General features: G+C 37.2%; 1 protein-coding gene across 4 annotated transcripts in view; it reads right to left on the bottom strand.

The window, feature by feature from the left end:
* Positions 1–21185, bottom strand: part of CPNE8 (copine 8) — a 113577-nt gene that overhangs the window by 8303 nt on the left and 84089 nt on the right. For 2 of the 4 annotated variants that reach the window (XM_054811190.1, XM_054811207.1), the window contains 5 exons: positions 12005–12051; positions 11060–11241; positions 8996–9123; positions 5334–5436; positions 2123–2180 (listed from right to left, as the gene is read on the bottom strand). In XM_054811190.1, coding sequence (XP_054667165.1) covers positions 2123–2180; positions 5334–5436; positions 8996–9123; positions 11060–11241; positions 12005–12051 — 518 coding nt within the window. Of the gene's footprint in view, positions 1–2122; positions 2181–5333; positions 5437–8995; positions 9124–9871; positions 9955–11059; positions 11242–12004; positions 12052–21185 lie in introns of those variants that run through there. The other 2 variants (XM_054811200.1, XR_008574779.1) reach the window with 2 other exon arrangements.

Below are 21185 nucleotides of genomic sequence, written 5' to 3'. Positions count from 1 at the left end.
TGAAAACCAAAGCCCTGCATCACTGAGCTTCTCAAGGGTTTACAAATTGGGCTGAGTTCACTGAAACCAGCATTTCAAAACCTAGTTTGCAAGAACTAAAAAGCATAAATGACGCTATCAGGAGCCAAGTTCAAACCAAACAAAAGAGCATGCTGTTCAAAGAAAAAAATTAGTAGGTCTGTAGAGCACATTGTCACATGATGCTGTTGATGCAAAAAATGTACATGTGTTCAAGCCAGGAGAATGAACAAGGATTTGAAGGAGAGATCCACTGAAAATTTCCAAAATAGACATAAAGCACATCCTGCTCAGGAAATTCAAATCTGAAAACAGTATTCAGGAAAGTACCATATTATTCTGTACTTAACATTCTATAGATAACCACCTATGGCCTTGTCAGATAACAGAATACTGGGCAAAATGGACCCCTGATCTGACCTATTATAGTCATCCTCACATCCTTATCTAAAGCTCTGCCAAATGTATGTGCCATCTGTGGGACCTCCAGACTTTTAAGAACCCCTCTGGTAGCCCCCAGAGGCTGGAAGATCTAGGTACCAGTGATACCTGGAGAGGAGTAGCTTGGTCTCTCTACAGCACAACTGAGGCTTGAATGGCATTTGAATTGTAAGACAGTGTGCCTGGAACATACACCCTCCTACACACACACACCTCTTCAGCATCCACATCAGACATGGAGTCTGTTGTCTTTTCCAGAAGGAATTTCTGCAGATGAAAAAGTCATTTCTCTGCCCTCTTGGACACTGAGGGACTACACATTTGGCACGCATCTAATAGGTGAATTTCACTGAGGCAGTATACTCATGGACTGTGGGTCCAAAGATGGAAACTGCATCGTGCACTGCAAACAGAATCCTGCCTTAAGAAAAGCAATAGCAATGACATCCCAAGAACCCTGCAAAGACAACCTCCAGAAGTAAAAAGAAGACAGAATCTACATGTCCTGACTGAGTTAAGGGGCAAATGCAAGGACTGGACAAACAAGGAGAAAGGGAAAAGGCAAGGGAGGGGTGAGAGAAAAGTAAGTAACGTACGACTAACATTGGAATTCTCAGAGGGAAAAAGGAAGTTTGCAAATTTCCCTCTTATGCATTTATGAAGATAAACTGTCTTTTCTCATTCCTTGTGGCATACAATCATCTGAAGTGTAAGTGTCCACCAGGACCATCTCTTCAAGGAATAAGATACTTAAAATTATCACTAACACTTGCCAAAATGCATAAGAAAGTCAACCCCCAATAAATTATTCTTCTTGTGTTAATTTTTCCTCGTTTTCATACTCTTAGAATATTTGTACAAGAATTATCATGTACAGTCATTAACTACTATTTACATTATACATCTGTGGTAGTACTAAGTATATTTCATGTACAAAAGAAGGCATACTGTCTAACCAGAAGTACTTGAATTACAATGAAAGGATGTAGGACTTTGAGGAATTGATATACAGGGAATGTCTACACTCCGTAGTGCAGTGATATACATGATGGCACTTAATAAATTATTCCAAATAATGGAAGTAGCTTAGTTATTGCAACAGAGAATGGTGTTCTGGAACATCACATGAAAGAATATGTAAATAATCCTGGTAATTTCTCTCCTGCTGTAATATTCTCTCAATGCTGCTACACAGTAAGGCTCACTCCCGTTATATAGTGAAACCCAGTTTAACCCAGAGCACCTCCTCAAATGTATTTATTTTTCTCAGTATTTTATTACTGCAGTAAGAACAGATCATCAATATTTCTGGTCAACTGACACTTCACAAGGCCACTAAATATCCATGTTGAAGAAACTCAACATTACTTGAGTATACTTACTTTACTGTGGAGTTTTTTTCCACTCATCTTCTGGAGATCTGTAAATGCTGAGCCCCCATATGGTTCTGTGACTTGAACAGAGAGCCTGAGGGGCTACACAGCTCCACATGGTAGCTTGTAATCACACTGAGTTATCAATCAATCCAGCTGGAAATGTCAACAATACTTACTGCTTGTTCCATATTATGCTCTTTTAAAGAACAACATTTGTTTGAAAAGCCACATATTGCTAAAATATAAACAAATATGAAAAATTCTAGGAAAAACACTAGAACACTTACCATCAAATTCTGCTGGTCCTACTCCCACTATAATTATTGACATTGGAAGCTTTGAAGCCTTCAAAAGAAGAAAAAGAGGTTTAACACATTACATAACCTCTGCCAATAATATCTGAGATCTGAGGACAATCTGAATAAAAACCATGCAGAAGTTATGTTTTAAAGAACATTTTTTTCCACCTAAAAAGGTGAGTGGTGTAAACTGTCTGATTAAGTGGTACAAATCATCTTGGATGAAGACAGAAAGGCAGATTATTATTTTATTATTTTTTATTATTTCTTATTTTTTATTATTTTATTATTATTTCTTCAATGAATGAAATTTTATTCAAGTCAGTCATCCATGCCACAAAGTAAACAAGATATCGAACTGGCTTATAGTAAGATTTTTAATTTTACTTAATCTTTTTCATTCAATGAAACAAGACAAAGACAATATCTGACTTTCCCTGAATAAATCTCTGTAAAACCTTTAAAATTACAAAGACAGTATCATAAATATTGGATTCTCCTGCCCTGATATCTGCTAGCTTACAGAAATAATCTGAAACTGCCTCTGTTGAGGAGGGTAGCAACTAAAAAAATCCATCTACCAAATGTCAGGTTTGACAACTGTTCCTTATTGAGATATTCTGCTGAACTGTGAAATTTCTACCGTAATTTCAAACAGGAGTATACACTGGCCAAAAATCATAGATGTACACTTCCTGCTAAATTAAACTCTGCTTCACTGAAGTCTGAAGTCAAGTGGGTTTAGAACATACTGTTATATTTTTCTTTTGGAATATAAAAAGTGTTTTCCTCCCTCATTTAAAAGATGTTCTCATTTTAGATACATCATCATCATTTCCCATTCTTCATCTGTCATATTACTACATATAAAACCAACTTTCTTTAAGCAGATTTACAGTTAATGGCTGTAAACATGCTTATTTAAAACAATGAAAATATGCCATTCTATAAATCACTATTTAATGTTCTACTTCACTATACATTATACACTATATACCATACATTGACTGCAAATTCATCACAAAGTGTTACTACATAGTCAATCTTCCAGCTAAAATTTTGTAGCAGAGTAAAAAGATTTAATAATCCTTAGTTAGTTAAATACTAATATGCTAGTGAAGGTATTAGTAAAAGCCGTCTGGCCATGGTCCTGGGCAAACAGCTTTAGGTGGCCCTGCTCGAGCAGAGGGTTGGACAAAATGACATCTAGAGGTCCCTTCCAACCTCAACCAGTCTGTGATTCTGTGATTAAGGGCCATAAATACAGTGTAACTGTAACTAATTACAGTGCACTGCATAAGTCACTAGCAGTGAGTATAGAATATTTGCCAGACATGAAGGCATTTCTTAGAACAGAACACTGTTTTTCAGATGCTTTCTAGAATCTTATTGCTTGATTGTAAAGAAAACATCCTTTAAAATACTCACACAGACACAGTATTATGTGATATAATGTATATGAAAGAGTAAGTGGCAAGGACAGCATACAGACAAAGAGTTAAACTTTTGCATATAAACTTAAGTGTTGGCATTTCCTGAATGACAGCATAACCTTTAAACAGTTCAGTAAAACAGAATGTGTCTGACATATATGCTGTAATGAGAAAGATGCCTAAAAGCACAATTAGTGTTAAAAAATGAAATATACTCTTCCTCAGTTTTATACATATCAAGTTGCATTGAACATCACTGCTTTTTTATTATTTTGGATATTATTAAGACAGAAAAAACTGCTATTGAATAGCATTTAATTATTTCTGTCATAGTATACTGTGCTCACACTTCAAGAAGTATACAGAAAAACAAATGCATCTTCATAAAAAGAAAAGACAGCAAATATTCCCAAACTTCCACTCATTCCAAGTTAACAACACATCTACTGTATTTCCAGACAGTTGCAGACTAACAGCTATTATTCCTGGAAATGAACTATTACTGGAAACAAGGTTTTTCTGTATGTCTTAGTGGCAAATTACTTAATCTTAGAAAATATCAGCCAACTGGACTTGCTGGCCTCTTACGGACTTCAAATTGAGGGGCAAGTTAAATCAAGAGCTGCTCTTTTTTCTCCACGGAGCCTTTCTGTCACCTAGAAGAAGCTATGTTCCAAACTTCCAGGCTAGACTAGAGGATGAACTTCCAAGCTAAAAGCTGGTTTGTCTCCTTTAAAAGCAAGAGTCACTTTATCCTATTTTAATATTGAGAACTGGAAGAGGAGAGGAAGTAAACTGGTAGCTTCAAACACAGTTGTAGCTTTGGGTGTAAAAACTTACCAGGTGGGCTGCCAGAGTCCTTATTGACACACAGACTCTCTCTACATGCTGCTGGCTAGAACTTGAGGGCACCTTGCTCTCCAGTGAAAGACAGACCATTTCATTAATATTTTCATATGCAACCAACAAACTGGAATGGTATCGAATCTCTACAGGAGGTAGAGAAAGTGGGCCTTCAAAAATATGCCACCTAATTCTATGCTACTCATTTTGACACGATCCTTAATTATTTTCATGGAGGCTTTTCACCCACCACTTCACTAGTAACTAGATCCACTGTGGTGTGTTCAAAACTATTAGTATAGATGTTTTTAAACCCTGCCTGGAAGCTGTTTCTGTGTACTTTCACCTGACATTTCCAGGGGCAAAAGAAAAATGGAACCTGTTCATAATACAGAATATTACTTATAAGCATAGCAGTTTTGAAGAGAAAAATATTGAAAATAATGCAGAAACTGAGAAACAATTAAGAATTTTTTAAATTTCAAGGGACTATTTAAAAGCTAATCAGATGACTAGTATGCTTGCCATTTGGGATCAGAAAGTTTGGGGCAGTTTTTGAAAAGGCAGGGGGTGGGGATCAAAGCTAGCAATTGCTAGAGAGATAAAGAACAGTTCACTGTGAAAAACTGCATGGTAGGATGTGGAGGAGGAAGGAGGTGGCAAGAATCAGATGAGGAAAATCCTGTGAACATACAGTGTTAGAGAGAAGAGTATCATTTCCCAGAAAACACTAATTAAGCTGAGATTCAACTTTTGGTTTCTTTTTGTCTTTATGCATAATAAACTTTCACTGTTTGGAAAAAATGGTTAATTTATGGAACAAATTTTGTGCCTGAAATATTAACTGATATAGTTTCTTGCCTAAAATATTAATTCCTAGAAACATAATTCTTTTAAATTTTAACACTTTCAGCAAAACTTACATTCACTATGGATTCTTTTGTCTGAGCCATATCAGAAATAACTCCATCTGTAATAATGAGAAGAACAAAATACTGGGAGCCATCTTTTACTGAAGCAGCATATCTAAGGGAAGAAAAAACAACATAATAGTAAAAAGCCCTTTGTATAAAGAAACATATGAAAAGAAGCTGTATTTTTAAAATTTGACTACTAAGGACTAATAAAAATAAAGAAACATGATGCAGTGCATTTCAAAAGTAAAGACATTCATAATTAAGATGGACATTCTACTTTTAAATGAGAACATTAGAAAAAGGTAACTAATACAATAGTGATATTGATAATCTGTATGTGTTGAATAAGTGAAGAATTGGAACTGTTTCACTACCCAGAGGAGCGTGGACAGAATGCCCTTTATAGAATCATGCGTCATTAGAAAGTCTAAGTTATTTAATAGTTATTACCTCTGGGGAACATAGTTGGTATGAAGGAAATATATTACTACCGAATGGTTGGTTTTAGAGCACACAAATAAAATTTATCAGGACCAGCACATTGCATAAATATTTCATTAATTTTTGGGGGGGCTTACAAAACCAGGTTACCTACTGTTGACCCTACTAGCAGATTTACAGTTCCCATTTATATGTACATTTGTAAAATGGCTGAACGTGCACCCCGCAACCTTGGCTTAGATATTAATCTCTTTGCACCACCCACAGATGTGCTTTCAAGACTCAAGCTTCTCCCTGTGCTGTACATGAACACAAGACAAAAGATATCCAGTGCTGTTCCAGTCCCGCCTCAGCCGAAGGACCCAAGAAGCAGCTGCTCTTTGAAAATGAGCAGCTTTTGAAGATTTGGAAAGTCCTGAAAGATAGAAAGTCCATAGCAGCCTCACTGAACTCTATGGCCTGCATACCAGAAACTAAGACTTCAACTCCCAAGCGTCAAAGTGTCTTATATAGTTAATGAAGAACTTTTTTTTTTTTGCATTGGTCTGCTCCACTTGCTGCTTCACTTGACAGCAGCCAATATAGTTACTACTTTCATGAAGGCTTTTGGTGCTGTGAAGGAGTCAAATATAGTAGAACCTTGTAATAGAAGTGGCAATGAGTAGTATGGAGAGCAGGACAAAAAAAAAAAATTGGTCTCCATATGAATACTGTGGAATATATGCCCAAGTTCAGAATATGACTGTCAAAGAACTCACTATCTGATTGGTCATTGAACATGGAAGGCCTGCATCACTGAACAGGGTATGTTCTAATGCTGCTCATGATGACTGCATGTGCTTAGAAAATCCTAACTCTGATGTTACACAGTGCATTGCAAGTGAGTACTGCCAATAAGTAAGATGCTGTAAACAATATTTACAAGAGTTTGGAGGAATGTGTGTGACATGGAATCTACAACTCACATCAAACCATCACATTGCTGCCTCTCCCTCCCCAAGATATAGATGGGTAGAAAAGCCACACAGACAATGAACCTGCTGAACGTCGTCTATTTGCATGCTGGCAGTAGGGACTGAGAGTTAAATATCTAGATTAACAAGACCTACTGTGGAATACATTTTCCCTACCATATGGTGACTTCTTTTATCTCATTTTTCCACAATGCTTATAATCTTTGCTTTGATGACTGCAGAGACAAGGGATGATAAGAGAGTAAAATAAAAATTTATTATCCTTTCTAAGCACTTAATACTGTCTACATACCTATACTAAAGAAATGGAATAGAAATTTGGTTATTTCAAATTTTCCACAGCATAAAACATTCTGAAGTCTTTCACAAGAAAGATCTTATATGAGGAGGGGAGATGACAGAAGACACTAGGTAGAATCTGGTGTAGTTTAGATATCCTACCCCTACCTAGAGAGTTAATAAACTCATTATCTGCTTAAAGAGCTTTTGAAGAGTTCCAAGATCACAACAGGATAGTAATATCTGACAGAGTTTCTAGAGATTTCATCTGAGGCATATTTTTAAGTAGGAGGGATGTGAGAAGAAGAAATTTCTTTGAGACTGAAGGTAGGTTCAAAGAGTAACTGCAGGTTAGATCATAATTCTACTACCATGTCTATCAGAGTCAACAGAATAGCCAAGAAACTGAACCTTGAAGAAAAATGATGTTGAGAACTGGACTGGTACATGGATTGTATTAAGAATGACCACACAGTAGAACTCCTCATAAAGATATTTAGCTTTTCCACTGTAATGTGGTGTGATTTGCAACAATTTGATATTTAGACAAAAGTTCAGTGGAAGAACTACAAATGCTGGTGGCAGGCTTCTGTAATTCTGCAAAAGCTGACAAATATTCCTGAGAAACAACTGGTGAGAAAAGCAACTCAATTTATACCAATGCTTTGATGGTACTACACGATGAATTTCAATTTTTGCAATGAACAGGAGGTTTGAGGTTAATTGGCAAACTCTGAACCAGCCAGATCAGCTGCTATGATAGTTCTAAAGAAGAAGGCAGAGCCAGAAAAGTCAATGGGTGAGACTTCCAGTCAACATAGCTAATGCAGACACTGAATGCCACATACATGGAATTCAGCTGTCATAAGGATTGGCACATTTCCTCACAGTCTGAAAACTGAAGAGACCCTGTGAAAGGGAAGATTAAAAGGAGACAGCTAGTTGCCAAAGACAAGAAATGGAACGTACAGGAACATAATTTGAACGGTATAATTTGAAGATAGAACAACTAATCCTAATGATAAATAACTGAAATCAGCTATCTAGTCATGCTGGGATGCACAGAAAATTCTTTGCACCATAGAATTTGCAAATTATTTTTCATTGGGCTGTAGAACTAACAACAGCAAGAACAGACAGTAAATAAATATTTCTTGCTACAACAATTAACTGTTTTGCAAGCTCGCAAATAAAACATTAACAGTACAATGATTTACACATCCCTACTGCTTCATTTTAGAAACATTAGTTCCTCCTCTATATCTAGAAATAAAACAAAATCTGTTCAGGTAGTTACTCAGCTAGATTATCTGAGCCATATCACTTTTCTTATACCAACACATGGAGGGATACTGTAAGTCAAGATCTTTTCTGCCAAAATAAGGCAACATTATCCTTCTTAATAAACTTCTACAATCACAAGTGTTTTACTTTGAGAAGTTAAACGAGGTGTTGCACAACACAGCACTGTGGCTCCCCAATGGTGGCTGCTGTACTATTGCCTTAACAGTACCACTACCAGCTGGGAATTGTAGCCATAGAGCACCCTGGAAAATTTTGTTGATGTTTTGGACATTTTAAGATTAGAGGAACTACATATGCATAAAAAAAAAGTATTTTATAAATTTTTGATAGATTTAAGTCTGTTCTGTGAAGCAAAAATTCTGTGCTCCAAAGGACAAAAAAGGAACATGACAGTGATCTCACAAAAATTTTCTTTATGATCTCTCCTAAGATTTTAAAACAGGGTGGATCAACTGGATCACTTGTATTTATTTTTAATCAGTGATGAAATTCTGCATATTACTAGCACATGGTCTTCAAACCTACTCGAAGGTACAAGTTAATCACATTGCACTGAATAAACAAAACTGTAAATACCTTTTACTATGTTTAGCATCATGTATCTGTTAGCCTTTTATATGTGATAGTTGTACTGACAAGTTTCTGTGAAGTACCTGTTGTGACACTTACCTGGCTACATGATTAATTACAGGGGCAAAGTTCGTTGGTCCATAAAGCTGTACGGATTTTAGACTCCTGTAATATGCCTCCATTACACCATCAATTCCATGGCAGTATGGATTTTGAGGGTTTCCATTCTAATGAAAATAAGAGATGATTAATCACAAGAAGCAATTATGAAGCAAAAATGATGTAGGCTAGTGAACACTACCCAGTGTACGTTTTTAAATGGCAAAGACCTAACCATTCTAGAATCTGTTCCAAGAGTTTAGTACAAATGCCGAAGCTAAGTGCCATGGCTGGTTATGTTAACTGCCTAGGGAAGGAGGTTCTAGCAGCCTCGTGTTATATGCAGTCTGAATCACTCACTGGAACTGGTTCCTAGACATAAATACCATCTAAAGTGGAATTAAACAGTCTTTCTTACATGCAACAGTAACAGGCATTTCCCTGTGTGGATTTAAGGTATGAATTACCTTAATGGGCAGATGTAAAACTGGAATCATGTTTAGGAGCACAGTTCTGACTCAATTATTTCTTATTTTAAAAATGTGAAAAAAACAGAAGTGGTAGCCAGATCCTGATATTCATACACTATGTGAGTATAAGGAAAACTATAAACTCTTCATTATTTTGATACACTGTTCTGCATTGGAAAACTGATTGTCAGCCTGGTATAAACAGATGAAGAAAGGGAACCCACCGAAATGGCTGGGCTTGTAAATTCTTTGGGCAGGCATTTTACTACCTATCTCCATAATGACTCTATAATGAGGATACCTATTTACAGACGATAATACAAACATATAAGCTAAATCCCAGATTAATGACCTATGTCAGGCCGGACAAATGATCCACGTAAGGCTTCAAAACCTTCTAAATCACCTTATTTTCCTTCATGTGCCAACATCTCATTGGCTTAATGTGCCAGTATCTCATTCCAAGGCAGAGTATACCTCCCTGATAATCTAGAAAAGCAAAGGAGATTTTTCATGGAATTCATCTAGAATGTTAAAAGAGAGTGCTGAAAACACTGCTTAGCATTAAATGGAAGACATCTATCTACGTTTATATATGGACGAAGGAAAAAAAGACTGTTTTTTCCTCTATAAAAGCACCACAATGCCTCATGTATTAACTGAACTAATTTTAGAAACAACTTTTAAAACTGAAGGTAGCCAGGAATAAGTCTGCTGTTTTAAAAGCCTTAAGATTATATGTATCAATATATTCAAACTTTGTACACTAAAGTTCAAAGAAAGTCTGTGATTCAAATTAATATCTGCAATTGCGCCTGTGTTAAATTATTATCCATGTGGAAAACCCTTCCTTGAGATAAGACACGTGGCATTGTTTTCTAGCACAGGGAGACTGAAGAAATACACATCTACAATTACCAGTCTTCTGCCATGTCTTTGCTGCTATCTAATTAAAACTCACCTGATATAATTACACTTGCTATAATTCTGATGACTTTATCCTACTCACAGAAGAACAAAAACCTCAAAATAAGGAAGTAGCTAAACATCCACGCTAATCACAAGCATCAGTTATAACACATCAACCTTTCTGGCAAGTCCTGTTAGATTTTAGGTTTGTAATTTAATTGGCACGTGGACCAGTCTCAGATTTGTTCTTGCCACCTCAGCTTATAGTCCACTTAGTTATCTCTATGTCTCTAAACTAGCAGCCTGTAAACGGTAGAGAAATCCCAGAAAATGAGAGCGAACAATAATTATGAAAGATTATCTTGGATCATGATTCAGCTTGCTTCTTAAGATAGATTAGCTTCAATCTGAAGTCTTTTAAGCATCTGTTTCTCACGCTGCTACAGCTGAGGTTAAAGATGATTACTTTTCTTTATTACTATTTTTGCCCTACAGGGACTTCTTCAGTCTGGATTTCTGTCAGCAACTTCACTGTGATGAAACATTTTGAAATAATCTTTTAGACAGAAGAATTAGCACATTCTCTGTTCTTTACTTGTCCAGTAATTGCCTAAGACTGCAATCTTAACTCCCAAAATTTTGTTGTAGTAAAGAAATGCAAACAATATATAAATATTTTACTTACCAGTGCAAATTCATGTGATACTCTTCCATCTGGAGGCAGTCTAGCTCCAAAACCTAGAGCTGGAAACATTTTATCACTATCATAGTCCTGAATGATTTCACCTACTGCTTTCAGTGCCATGCCATAAGCATTCAGCTGATAGGGATTCATGTAGTGCAATGAAGTAGGCTGTGAAGGGTTACCTGTTGAAGCAAGGATCAGATTTACTTTAAAACTGAATCACTTCAAAATGTTCTCTCTTAAAAATGATAAAAATCTAAGAAAGCAGAAATTGAAAAGAAAAAATCATGAAAAGAAAATTAACTTAATTCCTATATACATACCTGTGGTTATATCAGGTAAAAATGCAATGTTCTGAATACATTTTAGTAGGTGAAGAGTAGTAGTTGTAAATCTTTTCAGCATTGAATGGGCAGCAAGAAACTGTGATTAGACTTGTAAATTTGTGTAATTTTATAATATGATATAGACTTTTAAGATGACATTTACAAAAGTATGATGACGTTCTGAAAGCAGCTTTGGAGGAGGATCAAAACTTATCTTTGCTTCGCCCCACTTCAGCCTCACTCCACCTGAAACTCCTTTCCTTTGCCCCTCTCAATGGGGTCTTCTATGTTAGCCAATTTTCTCCCAGCAACAATAGATTAAAAAAAAAATAATCAGAAAGTACACAAATATTTGCAAACTGCTCCTACTTATTCAATTTTATATGCAGCTTTTCCAATTTTTATCTGTTCTGTTTGCCCCGCTTTACTGGACAGGAATTGCCCTCTAGTCTGTTGCTCAGCAAAATGGAATCCTGATTCCAGGTGCTGCCAGGCATACAGATAATCAATAATACAATGAAGTTAAGTAGAATACTAATATAGATACATAGAGACACACACACACACTTAAAACTGAACACAGCACATACATACACAAGAAGTTTATTTTTATTCTTACCATTTGAGGCTGTGAAATCAATAGCTACTGTGAAATTGATTTGAGTTCTGTAGAAAAAGCAAATAGAAATCTTATTAATAGTTTTACTGTTGTGTGGAAAAATAAACAAGAGATGATAACGTTGTTTGTGGACAAACTGTATGACAATGACTTTCTAATACAGGAAATAAACACTGAAAATACTATTTTATAAGGTTTCAGCCAAGAGCTACACAACACTATTATTAACACACTGAAAACCCTTACTGTACTCCATCGTTCCTTTTTTCATTGTTTATGAAAAAACTTGAATTGTTAATAAGGTTATTAAGATCTATAAACATTATTAATTCATTTTCAACAGTAATACTGATTTTTCCTTGCACATATTTTAGCCCTAGTCATGGAAGACTTTGAGAAGGGAAATAGGTTTTTACTAATCTGCTCCATTTCTTCACACTAAAACTGTGTCTTCATTCAGAACATGTTTGAAATCATACCATGCATAAAATTTTTGGACAGGATATCATAGTTTTTGGCAGTGGATTTCATTCACGTGAACACAGGCAATACTTTGAGTGAGTGTACCAAGGTAATTCTTGGAAGACAAAAGCACAGTCTGGAAGCAGGAATATAAATATCTGTATTTGGAGCAGTAGCTAAATAAAGCCATTATCGTGCATAGATCAATTGTTAGCGTAGAGTTATTGTCAGAAGAATTAATCGTTAATAGACTTTTACAGAGTGACAATCCAATTAAACTCAGTTCTGTTCCACAACTTCCTTCAGGACAAAATACTGTCGTTTTGGATATAATCTCTTAGCTAGTAAAACTCAATCAGGAAAAAGAGTTTGTATAAATTTGAAAATTGACTTTTTTGCTCAAATTGAGTCTTTTACATCTTCCTTCAAATTTCTGCCTCTCAGTGCATGCAACTATGAACTTAATGACCAAATTAGCAAAGATTAAAGCTCTTTGAAAGCTACTGAATTTATTTAACTCATGCACATTTAGATTAAACATCAACAATTTGACACCTGCTCTTGCAGTAGTGATTCTACTGCTCAAATAACCTGACGTGCCCAGAGAAAATACTACTTATTTCATAAAAAGCTAGGTATGAAAAAGAATTCACATGGAATCATTCTATCATACTGCTCAAGGCTAACACAAACTAAGCCAGGTTACAGGTGGACTCTGTTTCCAAAAAGTGGTAAAAGCCTACCAATGCCCACAGTATCAAGAATGCTCCTTGGAACATGGTCAGCCTGCAATATGTCTAAAAATGCTGCGGCCTCAATATGGACTTCAACAAAAAAAAAGAACAAACCAGTGAAAGCTGCTGCAATCTCTGAAAAGTTAAGAGACTTAAGCTTTATGAGAGAAGTTTTCTGCCAGTACTTCTGCATCCTGCTTTATGCAGTTTCACCAAAAAAAATTTAAGGGCATTACAAGTCAGATTTTGTTTGATCTGTACCCAAATGTCAGTTCCTGTGGCTTCTTAATCACAATATCCTTCTGCACTGTCAGCTAGTTGTAAGAATAAAGATCCTAAGAAGTGCCTGTCAACTAGTTTTCTATCATCGTCACTATAGTGTGCAGAAAAGCTGTCTTCCTCAGATAACAGGTGTCCTGGTTTCAGCTGAGATAGAGTTAATTCTCTTTCTAGTAGCCAGTATAGTGCTGTATTTTGGATTTAGTATGAGAATAATGTGATAACACGCTGATGTTTTCAGTTGTTGCTGGGTAGTTGTAGCATCTACACTAAGTCAAGGACTTTTCAGCTTCTCACACCCTGCCAGGTGCACAAGAAGCTGGGAGAGCACAGCCAGGACAGCTGACCCAGCCTGGCCAAAGGGATATTCCACACCATGTAACTTCATGCTCCATATGTAACTGGGGAGGCTACCCAGGAGGTGGGACTGCTGCTCAGAAACAGACTGGGCATCGGGGTGTTTTTTCTGCATGTGGTAAGCAATTGCATTTGTACATCACTTCTATTATTAGTAGTATTAATATTAGTATTATTCTCTTCCTTTCCTGTTAAACTGCCTTTATCTCAACCCATGAGGGTTTTTTCCATTCTCCTCCCCATCCCCTTGGTGGGCAGAGGGGTGAGCGAGTGGCTGCATGGTGCTCAGTTACCAGCTGGGGTTCAATCACAACAAGAAGTTAGGAAAAACAACAACAAAGTCTAATACAATACCATTTCTAGATTTATGCTCAGAGTCCTTATTGGCATTACTAAGCAAAACTGCTTTAGGGCTATAATCTCTTTGTACTGAAATTTTAAGGCCTTTGGTGTGGTGCAATGTTTGAAGAGTAAAACAAGACTCCTCCAAGCATTACATGTCAGGTACATCAAGTAGAGAAATCCTTCAGCGTGCTGAAGAATGTGTCACTGAGAAAAAAAACAACCTCAAATGGCTTTTCCTCTGCATAAGAACAGCAAAACTTATTTGTAAACTCATTTTCTGGATCAGCTATTCTGATCCAATTGATAAGAAGAAATAGAATTTCACAGATTCTGAATTCAAGACAGAAACAAGAGAAAGCACAGTAAAAGAAAACTAAAAAGGAAAATGAAAAAAAAAGGCTAACAAAAGTAAAAGAAAAATATTATAACTACATCTTATGGCAAAAAGAACAAAGCTAATTTTCATGTGACTACAGGTAATGACTGACAGCATCACCTTCTGGAGTATTCTCCAAAGCAGTGTATCTATGACTGCTCCAGACAAACTAGAAAAACTCCCTCTCCCATTTGCAATCCACTGTAATCTGGACTATGAGTTTTATCTAAGAAGAAGAGTATGCCTATTACAGTATCTGCCAATTTGACTACAAAAATCATGATATAAAATAAGATCAAAACAGATGTCTACATCTCTAGAATTTGTTTCCACCTGTATGTACCTTTCAGTGACACTGCTATAGAAAAACATGCAAGAACTTAAACGAATTACTTGATTTCAACAATTTATAGATGACTGTAGATAGATTAGAATCTAGTTTCCTAAATATAGGCTCCTAATGTTATTTTAGAGCCCCCAGGGTACTTACTACACCTTGGAAATTTTTGGGACCCTAAACTGGGATTAAATGCCTACATGCTTCAGGAAACTGGATCCCACTGTTAATGCAGCTGTCACTTTGTATTATGGACTCATGACCACAGAGAACTTCATTCATGTCTTACACAGAACCAGGAAAGCCAGAACAGACTCTGTTAGAGCAAACCTGCACTGTGATCGCCTGATGTTCTCAATGACCATTTTGTTTCATATATCATACAACATATGTATGGAGAAAAGGAGGCTGAGGGGAGACCTGATTGCTCTCTACAACTACCTGAAAGGAGGCTGTAGCCAGGTGGCTGTTGGTCTCTTCTCCCAAGTAACAGGTGATAGGACAAGAGGAAACAGCCTCAAGTTGTGCCAGGGGAGGTTTAGTTTGGATATTAGGAAAAATTTCTTCACCGACAGGCTTGTCAAGCACAGGAACAGGCTGCCCAGGGAAGTGGTGGAGTCACCATCCCTGGAGGTATTTAAAAGACATGTAGGTGTGGTGCTTAGGGACATGGTTTAGTGGTGGACTTGGCCGTGCTAGGTTAATGGTTGGACTTGATGATCTTAAAGGTCTTTTCCAACATAAACAATTCTATGATTCTATATCAGAAACATCCCTCTAAATATGATCTCATGGAAAAGAGACATAGAAGTCTAAGTTACACAAGACATGACGAAAGGAATAATAAATTGCAAAAAGGTACAAAATAAAGGTCAACGCTTATAGTCAATATTATCAAAATATAATTAAAGCTTTTTTGAACAGAAAACTGGGTCTTTCAAACAAACAATTCAACATCAAATTAGTACCACTGGAGAAAATACTTTCAAGAGCAGCTGTAATATTGTGAATATGTGGATTTTGTGCAAAAGATTATTAAGAAAAGGTATTAATTTCTCTACTGTTTCACCAGGATTGAAAAAAATAAACCAGCCATAACTAAAAAATTAATCCAGGAAGACTAATTTAAAAGCTGTGTGTCATGAAAACATCAGATACAACTACTTTGGAAGCCAAATGGGATGACTGAGAAATTAATCAAGATGACATTTTAAGAAGTGTTTTCATGGTAACACATGTTATTCTAGAACCAAATTAAATGTAATTAATATATCTGGAAGTCCACTGTCCTGATTTTATTTCCACTACATGTTTTATTTCTTTTTAACAGACTAATTCTTAGGTTGTATGAAGTACATGTTATTAGGTTACTGTTATTATTAACATATTAACCATCAACAATAATGTACTTTTTTATAAGATTATTGATTACTGTATTTTGTGTAAGGAATATTAGCTGAAAAATCATTAATTCTGAGTAAGGACACTCAAAATTTTAAAAAACATCTAAAATTGAACTCCTTGAGAGAAATTTAGGTGCCTGATTAAATGATGCAAATTTTAAAACACATCAAGACAACAAAACTTATTGTTTCTGATAAGAAAACTCTTTGTCTAAGGCTGTGTCCCTGCTTTTCCAGCTGTATAATTCTCCAAGGAGCTACATTAAAAGCTCGTGACACCTGCTGCATCGGTGATGCTGTGAGGTCATGAGGCTTTGCACAAAAGCCGCTAAAACATTGACACACCTGGCTAGGCAGAGTGAGCTGCTGCATGTCCTGTCCTGAGGGAGAACTCGGGTAGAATATCTGAGCAGAGCAATGTGCCTTATGAATTCAGAGCTCGATAGATCATGACTACTCTGCCAGAATTTAGTTGGTATAGAAAGTCATGATCTATTTGATACCTGGATAGGTGATTTTACCCTATACTGTCAGGAGAAATGAAGAAAGTATGCTAAAAGCAACAGTAATCTTCACCTCACAACCACAGAGCAGCCATTTTGTTTGTTTCTTTGGGAGAGCAAGGTGAAGCCTATCATCTTTTCAGAAGAGCTATGTGAGCCCTGGTATACATAAGGGAACAAACTAAGTGGATGTAGCTTTTGACTAGGCTTGATACCATTTGTAATGATTAGGGTTTTTTAAACAGTACATTGGAAGGAAACTTGAATTTCCTCCTGTGGCTTTGTAGTGACAACCAGCTGGTCTGTTAGCAGGGTGGAGCTGTTCAAGGTTTGAGGACCACTTATGGTGCTCTACAACACTCTACCGCTTACTTACCACTCTACAATGGAGCTCATGGAGTAACTAACACTACCAAGAGGCTGTATCCTCTCTATAGTATTTAAGTCCCCAGTAACAGTTATTTTATAATTTCTGCTTTACAGATGCTTGATTGGCTAAATGCCGTATCAACATAGATAAGATTTTTCTGAAAAGATTTTTTTCTCTACAAGATCTTCCTCTTATGTAGTCTCATTAATCATTATTTTCCAAGGATACAAGAGACATATGGTAAAGCCTCCAAAATAGGTAGCTATGGCAGCCCTTGCTTCATAAATGTATCTCACACCAGGTCTCCTCCAAACATCAAATATGCATGCCATTACATTACATGATGTACTGGTTGGATGAAAATAGCTGTCATGAAAGGAGTTCTAAATTTCCATTTTGACCATCAAAGATTCAGTACAGTTCAGTTAAAAATGTATGTCCAAAGCCCTTAGCATCCAAACAACACATGGGTGTTCATTTCCAAAATCCTGGGTGAAGGTGAAGCTTTTAGCATGACGGTAGGAAAACATTTCATCTTATCTTCCACTAATCTGGGACAGAAGAGATGACTTAGTATTTTCGAGTTGCAAAAGGATTTGGTTCCTGAATTTTATTGATTTAAAAAGGCCTAGAGTAACTTGTTAGCACACTCCCTGTTCTAACAAGTCAAACAGACTAGAAACCTCTGCACAGAAATATCCTTTCTATCCACTAAGTATTGCAGCTTTTTGGCTCCAGGCCTCTCTTCCAGACAAAAACAGAGCAGACTATAAACTGTCTGACAGTCATTCCTGTAAACCAGGATAATTTCAATTGCATTCCTCTTCAAGACCATATTCCTTACATTCCTGAGCTTATTCATATATTTGGAGGTGTTTTGATGAGAATATGTTACTAACTGGTAAGTGGCAGGAGAAATCTGATTTTGAAATATAGATTACTTTTTAGCACAATGTACCTATTTTAAACGTGGGAAGGTCAATGTGGCAAAATATGTGATTAAGTATCAAGATGTAAGGAAAACTACTTTTTTGCAGCTACCAAGATGGCACCAATTGATGGTGGATACAAAAGACATCCACCTCTTTCCTGCCATATTGCTATAAAATCCAGTGTTATGTAGTAAAACAAAATTAGAATTTATGGACAAGCTTCTATTTCATTCTTCAAAGCTCTTTAAAAAAATGACAGTCATATTGATGATACTTATAATGGCATATCCCAATTAAACAGACGCAGACTCAAAACATAAATGAAATCAATATAGTAATCCCAATTTGTCACAGTTAAAGCTGTCAAGATTTCCATTAAATCCATATTAGTTCTAGACACCTCAAATCAATTACAATGGAAGTTCTGAACATGAAGTATTTCATAAGCATCCATTTATGGAAGAGCCAATATTGCAGAATCAGTGTTTTCTTCCCCTTGCCTAACTAAATGGAAGAAAAACAGGGAACTAAAAAAACAATTTTTGAGGACATACTTGATGGGAAAACAAGTGATTAATGACAAAATCTTCTCTCTTCTTTCAAAATTTGTCAACTGCACTGCAACTGATATGTAGTAGTATTAAATGAGACGAATGAAGGAAGAGAGAAGCCAAGAAAATGACTTTGAGTCTCAGCCTCCTGGTCACGTTTACAAAACTCTATAGGTTGCAGAAAGAAAGGTAACACTTTATACAAGTACTTCTACAGCTTTCACTGGCATGTACATAGAAATAACTGTATGAATCACCCAAGATTCTATATAAAATAATTAAACAATAACTATTACTGCTCATACTTCTAAGCACAGAGCATTCTATGGAATTATATAAAAGAGAAGAAAAAAGCTTAAGTGGTAATTATTAATATCACAAGTATTCTTTGACTTGCAGTTACAGAGATATATGCAAAATATCAATAAGAACAACAAAGTACTATTTGATTCAAAATTTCTATTATTTGTCTATAGAATGTAGATAATTAGGCTTACTAAATTGTAACATCTCAGCGAGAAATGTGATAAACCACCCTTAAAAGATTACATATGCACCCACGATACTCTTTTCTTTCCGAATTTAGATATAAAACTTAATTCCTCAGTTCCTTATACACACTCTTCTTGTAGAGATGAATTTTGAATGAATGGGGAATAGATGGTTGTGGCATATATGTACAACACACTTCAAAGAACCATCAGCTACACCAGAGGTAAAACCGTTTCTTCATGCATTTGTGTATATGTATACTTCACTCAATACAAACTTTTGGTAAACATGGATGGATGGCCTTTTTCTACTTCTGTTAAAGTCCACAACAGGAATGTTCTGGAGACAGGCAACAGCAGTCCTAATAAAAGGAACCTGTTTCTCTCAAACTCTAGGATTCTCTATAAAAACAGAACACTTGCACAAATCAGAAGGGCTCCACAACAGATTGACCATGACTGTTCATACAGAAATCTCTAAATTGGAGAGACATGGATTCGATGGATGGACCACTCGGTGGCTAAGGAATTAGCTGGATGGTCGCACTCAAAGAGTTGTGGTCAAGTGGAGAACAGTGACAAGTGGTGTCCCTCAGGGGTCGGTACTGGGACCGGCACTGTTCAACATCTTTGTCGGCGACATGGACAGTGGGATCGAGTGCACCCTCAGCAAGTTTGCTGATGACACCAAGCTGTGTGGTGGGGTCGACACATCAACGCAAAGAGATGCCATCCAGAGGGACCTTGACAGGCTGGAGAGGTGGGCCTGTGCAAACCTCATGAAGTTCAACAAGGCCAAGTGCAAGGTCCTGCACGTGGGTCGGCACAATCCCAAGCACGACTACAGGCTGGGCGAGGAATGGATTGAAAGCAGCCCCAAGGTGAAGGACTTGGGGGTGTTGATTGATGAGAAGCTCAACATGAGCTGGCAGCGTGCGCTTGCAGCCACCCAGAAAGCCAACCATGTCCTGGGCTGCATCAAAAGAGGCGGGACCAGTAAATCGAGGGAGGTGATCCTGCCCCTCTACTCCACTCTGGTGAGACCCCGTCTGGAGTACTGCGTCCAGCTCTGGGGGCCCCAGTACAGGAGAGACATGGAGCTGTTGGAGAGAGTCCAGAGGAGGCCATGAAGATGCTCAGAGGGCTGGAGCACCTCTCCTATGAGGACAGGCTGAGAGAGTTGGGGTTGTTCAGCCTGGAGAAGAGAAGGCTCCGGGGAGATCTAATTGCGGCCTTCCAGTACCTGAAGGGGCCTACAGGAAAGATGGTGAGGGACTGTTTATCAGGGAGTGTAGTGACAGGACAAGGGGAAATGGGTTTAAGCTGAAGGAGGGTCGATTTAGATTAGATGTTAGAAAGAAATTCTTTACTGTTAGAGTGCTGAGGCACTGAAACAGGTTGCCCAGAGAAGTTGTGGATGCCCCCTCTCTGGAAGTGTTCAAGGCCACGCTGGATGGGGCTTTGAGCAACGTGGTCTAGTGGAGGGTCCCTGCCCATGGCAGGGGGTTGGAACTAGATGATCTTTAAGGTCCCTTCCAACCCAAACCATTCTATGATTCTATGATTCTGTGAAATCACTTCCAGAACCTTGATGCTCCAAGTGCTCTTCCATAGCTGTCTATCTGCTACTCGCAGTGATTCAAAGCAGGCACAGCAAGCCATACCGATCATTAGAAAGGGACTCAGAAACACAGAAATAACTGGTTTCCTAACCATGGCAATCTAGGTGCCTCAGGAACAGCTTGTCAAGCAAATGTGCTGATAGAATTCTTTATAGCATATAAAGTCAACATATTCTTCAGATGTTAAAGATGCGGTAGTACTTTGACAGCATGCCTGACCTATATTAGGAAGTTTTACCTTTGCTAAACTGTAATGGATCTAATGCAGTCAACAACTGAATTAAATCCTCTCTGGGAGAAACTGTAGGATCCAAAGAGTGCAAACATAGACAGGAAGCATTCCAGCAGCAGTTCTTTCCAGTTAACTGAACTGAACTGGAGGTAAGGATAGCAATTCTAGAAGAGCTTGATAGTTTGCA

Source organism: Grus americana, chromosome 1 (assembly GCF_028858705.1).
Source record: "Grus americana isolate bGruAme1 chromosome 1, bGruAme1.mat, whole genome shotgun sequence".
In the NCBI taxonomy this organism is placed as follows: Eukaryota; Metazoa; Chordata; class Aves; order Gruiformes; family Gruidae; genus Grus; species Grus americana.
Note: the sequence above shows the minus strand (reverse complement) of the source record. Positions and strands in the feature narration are given on the sequence as shown.